Raw genomic sequence first — 5,807 nt, 5'->3', positions numbered from 1 at the left:
CTTTTTTCTATTAAATAACTTACAAGTGTCTTAATTCATTACAATGTCATATTGAACACGAATGAAACAAAATTTAGCTACATCAAAAAAAAAAAAAAAGAAAATGAGAAATGGGAAATAGAAGGGAAAATAAATCAGTGAAATTTAAATAAATTTCAAAACAAATATTAAAATTAGTTGCATGTAACCAACAGTGGGGTCTGATTCTTGAAACCTGACAGAGATCATGGGGTCACAAAGTAGAAGACCTGAATTCCAATTCTGGCTCCATCATGACTGAGTCCATCAGCCAATGAACAATTTATTAAGCACTTACCACTATGCTAAGAGCTGGGTGATGTTACACACATAATGTAGCTTCCCTAGGCCTTGGTACCTCACTTGTAAAAGGAGAGTTTGGTTTAAATGATTCCTAATATTCCTTGACACAAGAATGATTATCAAACTTTTCATCAGTTTGTGTTGGAAAAGCTCAAGTGCCTTTCCAGGATTCAAAAGCCAGGCTGGCAGTCCATGGCAATTATAGCTGAGAGATAATAAGGCATGCTTGTTAGGACTTCTCCATTCTAATCACCACCTACCAAAGTCCTTTTCTGCCTTGTCAACAGATCTTCAACCAGAGAATGACAGAGGACTTTTTTACTTGCCCAGTAGAGACATCTTCCTTTCTAAAGTCCTTCTTAATGCATTTTTCACCTCCTTGTTCCTCAAGCTATAAATAAGGGGGTTCAACATGGGGATCACCGCTGTGTAGAACACAGATACCACTTTATTGAGATCCAGGGAGAAGCTTGCACTGGGACGCACATAGATGAAGAAAAGGGTTCCATACATGATACTGACAGCAGTCAGATGGGAGGAGCAGGTAGAAAAGGCCTTCGACTTCCCATCAGCAGAGCGGATCCTCAGGATGGCCATGAGAATATAGACATAAGAGACAAGAATGGTTAGTCCGCTTAAGACTCCAACAACCCCAGCCATGATGAAAAGGATTAATTTAATGATGTGGGTGTCTGCACATGCAAGGGAGAGTAAGGGTGAGATGTCACAGAAGAAATGATTGATGACATTCTGGCCACAAAAGGGTAACCAGAAAGTTAAGGCCATATGAGTAGTAGAGGCTAGAAGGCCCATGGCATAAGGCCCAACCACAAGTTGTATACAGACACTTTGGGACATGATAACTGTATATAGTAATGGGTTGCAGATTGCCATACACCGATCATATGCCATTGCAGCTAAAAGAAAGGACTCAGTGGTTACAAAGAATACAAAGAACCACATCTGGGCTGCACAGCCCAGAAAAGAGATGATTTTCTTCTCCGTAAAAAAGTCCACCAACATCTTGGGTGTAACAGTAGAAGAAGAGCAGATATCCACAAAGGATAAGTGACTGAGAAAAAAATACATGGGAGTGTGAAGCTGGGAGTCTATCCATATCAGAATGATCATACCCAAGTTCCCAAAAACAGTGACAAGATAAAAAGATAGAAACATTAGAAAGAGGACAACTTGCTGTGGGAGATGATTTGTAAATCCCAAAAAAAGAAATTCAGTCACCATAGTTTGATTCCTAGCTTCCATTATGTGTTGTAATCTGCTAGGAGAAAGAGAAGGAACATCTCTATTAATACTTCTGCCTCCAGATTTCAGCATAATTGAGTCACCATATCTAGAATGCTCTGTCTCCTCTCCTTCCCCTCTTAAGAATGATGACAATGACTAGCATTTCTATAGTGCACTAAAGTGCTTTTCAAAGCACTTTACAAATGTTATCTCATTTGATTCTTGTAACAATGCTGGGAGGTAGTGCCAATTATCACCCTTTACAGATAAAGAAACTGAGGCAAATTAAGTGGTTTGCCAGGTATCACTCTATTAATGAGTGTTGGAAGAGGTGTTTAAACAAAGTGCTTCCTCTCTGGCATTCTAACCATAGCACCATTTACCTTTCATTTATCTATCTAGCTTTCATGAAGGCACAATTCCAATGCTATTTTATACTAGCAAGCTTTCCTGATGACTTGCACTTGTTGGTGCTCTCTCTCTCAATACTTGTCTGCTTTATACTATTTCTTTTTATTTTCTCATTTTCCCTTTTTCCCATTCCCTAATAAAATAAAATTGAAGTTTTGTCTTTTTGTTCCTAGGATCTCACATTATTATTATTTTTTTTTTACATGACACACACACAATAATATTTGATTAATGTTGATTGAATGAAATAACTTCCTGGCTCAAGCCTTCTGAAGTCTTCAGCTGGATCTTTTATAGGCTTTCTTCATGTATTTTGAAAGGAGATAATTCAGATAATGAGAAAAAATATTGATTTATAACTGAGAAGGAAAAAAAAACATATCTATCTATCTATATATTGATTTCAGAGAATGTGCTTGCATATATGTGTATGTGTTTGCATATTTGTATTTATTACTTGTATGGGTATGTGTTTATTGTTTGTATATGTATGTGAGTGTGTATGCATATGAGTGTGTATATAGTTTGTGTATATATGTTTATTGTTTATATATGTACGTGTGATTCTGGGCTTGTGTTTGTGATTATATGAGTGTGTGTGTGTGTGTAGTCTTTCTTGCTCTTGAGCATTCATGACCTTCATGTTGCATTTGAAAACACTGAAGTTCAAAGAAATGAACTGACATACTAAATGGTAGAGCTGGCATTAAAATTTCCTTCAGCTCCAAATTTCACGCTCTATGGAGTAAGAAACAGGATGTGAACCCAGGTTTTCCTGATCCCAAACCCAGCATTAGGTCATCCAATGTGTTTGTGTACTCATGCATGAGTTTATGGGATTTTCAGCAGATATGTAGCTGACTCTAATATTACATTAAAATATGATCACTTGCACAGTAATGTTCTCAGAGTTCATCATTGTAATTCTCCCTTAGAAACAATGTTTTTGCCTACACAGGAGCATAAATCAAGAAGAAGGAATTTCAGAGGCCATCTAGCCCAAACTTCTCATTTCACAGATGAGTAAACTGAGACTTCAAAGGAGGTAAATTTCCACAAATATCAAGCATCAGAGGTGTGATTTGCATCTAAGAGCTCTGATTTTAGAGTCACTACTCTTTACATGGTACCAAATTGCCCAGCAATATCACGACATCTTCATGATGTTAATGTAATACTGCAATTCCGTTAATTCTTTTACAAAATAATAGCCTCATATAAGATGAGCATGAAAGTTCCTTCCAGCGCTATGTCTTTGAAACTCACGATTTAGTTGAAGGTAGCTTGCCCTAGTAGAGAGAGTGTTGGATATGGACTCAGAATGATCAGAGTGGAAATCCTCTCACAAATTACCAACGTGATGTTCCTAAACAAGCTCCTGTTTCTTGAATCTTGGTTTCCTATGTTCTGTGGGGACAATAAAGTCTATTCACTTACCTGCTTGGATTGTTGGGAGGATCAGATGAGATGGCACATGTAAAATATTTTACCAGCTTTAAAGCATTCCATAAATATGAATTACACTTATCATCTCAGTCCATCATTTCATGTTGCAGAATCACAGAGTAGTTGGTCTGAATTAATTTCTTTTAAGAACCTGTGGTATTGTTTTTATTCAATTCTTAACATCATTTTTAATGAGCCCCAGGGTAGTTTGTTAAATGATGTTTCTTTGGGGAATCCATTTCTTAGAGGGAAGTCTTCATTGGCTATTTCAAAATGAGTCATAGAACGTAAAGAAAACTATTCACAATTTAGAATATGTGCAGCAAGTTAATCTCACCTTCCCTTGGGGCTAAATATCACAGCTTCTGCTTATCACATATAAAAGGTAGATTCTATTCTGTTTGAACAATACAATTCTCTAATTGCTTTGGAAAAAAATAAGTACCCATATACTCTGTTGGGATCTACTATAAAAGTTGGATGTGATTTCCTTGATCAGAAATTAGCTTTCTGATAAACCCCAGATATTTAAAGTTTTTATACCTGTAGGTGAGGAATTAAAATAATCTTCATAGTGTTTGAGTCTAATATTAACCCGTAGATGGATGTTGATTGACAGAAAAAGTCCCTGGGAAAATCTATATTCAGAACCATGGTACTTAGAGATACAAGGTAATTGGAGATCATCAATACCTTTGGTGGGGAAAGTAAGGCAAAGAAAGGAGCACTTACCTTCCATAATGATAGCTGCCAATGGAGAATATAGACTCCAAACAGTATTATATTTACTAACTTTAATATTGCATGTAAAATCAATATGGAAATCCAATAGAACTCGCATCAATTACAATGGTCAATGTTCATACCATACTTCCCAAGTCTAAAATCAAAACCTTCCTGTCGCTTAACAATTGATAAAGTTTTTGGTAGGAATAAAACCCACATGGTTATGGTTAGAAGAGAAATTGGACATCATCTAGTCCATTTTACAGAGGATGAAACTGATCCTCACAGAAATAAAGTGACTTGTCCAAGATTACATGTATACAGTGGCAGAGTTGGAGGACCATGTAATTTGTAAGGAAGTGTGTTTGGACATTCAGTGGGAAATACTTGTTGTTCAATGTTGTCTTTTTCTTTTTTTATTGGTTTCTTAATAGAACAGCAAGATTAATAATAATTTTAAAAGTTCTCAGGATCACTCAATAATCCACAGTAGCTTAAAATTCAATATCTCACATTTTGGTGGCATTTCACAAAGCAATTTCACTGTAACAATATTATACCTTATTCTGTTATTTATCATACTACCATCCTTCTAAGAGAGTTTTAGGAATTAAAAATCCTTGTTTTTAAAGTGACCAAACTAAAGATCAAAGGGAGACCTCTGGGAATGAGGGGGGAGGCAAGATAGCAAAGTCCTACATCTAAATTTTCCCAACATTTTCCTCAAAACTTTAAAATTTACAATATCTTTCCTCCATATTGAAGTTTCTAGATAGGAAAGCAATCATCTTTGTGTCTTTCATTCTTATCTCACTCTCTTAGACAATCAACCATGGTGGGGCTTCCAGAATGTTGCAAAGAAATGATCCCTCAATAGGAAACATTGGAATATGATATCCACGTTAGAAATCTGGATTTAGATTTCGGGTTTCAACACTAGAAAATGTCTAAGGAACCAAATAAGGGAGGTGATGTTAGCTCAGTACTCTTTTGTACTGAGAACTTGTGTGGGATATCTTGATGAACCTAGAGGTCCCCACTGAAATAGGACAAACAAAAGACTATGAAGAGTGAAGACAGGACTATTTTTGTATCATGAACTCCTTTGAGAGACTGGATAAAACTATAGATTTCTCAGAATAATATTTTACATACCTAAAATATGGAATTACAAAGGAAACCTATTATTTTGAAATATACATGTAATAGATGCACAAAGAAACACACACTCACAATTTATGTAAAGCAAGTTTACCAGCCCACAAGGTAAGACTCCCTGGATTATATAAGAATTTTTCCAATGCTGAAATTTTGATTCTGTGTCCTGGATTATATGTGAACTGGCAACCATGTTAAATAAAAACTTGTTGAATAAAACAGAAATTTTTAGCCTAGAATCATACAAGACATGGTCAATGTGCTAAAGTCTTTAAAGGGCTCTCATATATTAGTAGGATTGCATTTGTTTTGTTTGACCCTAGAAAATAGTTCTAATAGTAATCAGGGAAGTTGAAAAGGAAAAAAAAAAAGGTTATGGCTGCTATCAGAAAAATGCCAGCAAATAAATTCTCCCAAACTGGAAATGTCTATACCGGGGAGTAGAGATTCCCCTTTCTTGAAGGTCTTCAAGTAGGGGCTAGATAAACAACAACTCATAT

General features: G+C 35.9%; 1 protein-coding gene across 1 annotated transcript; it reads right to left on the bottom strand.

Moving 5' to 3' along the window:
- Positions 1-639: 639 nt before the first annotated feature.
- Positions 640-1,584, bottom strand: LOC127541831 (olfactory receptor 5G3-like). The gene has a single exon (XM_051967081.1). The coding sequence runs from the start codon at positions 1,582-1,584 to the stop codon at positions 640-642; it is 945 nt and encodes a 314-aa protein (XP_051823041.1).
- Between the last annotated feature and the right edge of the window lie 4,223 nt (positions 1,585-5,807).

Source organism: Antechinus flavipes, chromosome 6 (genome assembly GCF_016432865.1).
Source record: "Antechinus flavipes isolate AdamAnt ecotype Samford, QLD, Australia chromosome 6, AdamAnt_v2, whole genome shotgun sequence".
Lineage (NCBI taxonomy): Eukaryota > Metazoa > Chordata > Mammalia > Dasyuromorphia > Dasyuridae > Antechinus > Antechinus flavipes.
The sequence above is the reverse complement of the archived record's forward strand: the minus strand, read 5'-3'. Positions and strand labels throughout refer to the sequence as shown.

Bases quoted from the DNA above. Each gene is read 5' to 3' on its own strand.
- LOC127541831 (XM_051967081.1), bottom strand. From the start codon at position 1,584: ATGGAAGCTAGGAATCAAACTATGGTGACTGAATTTCTTTTTTTGGGA.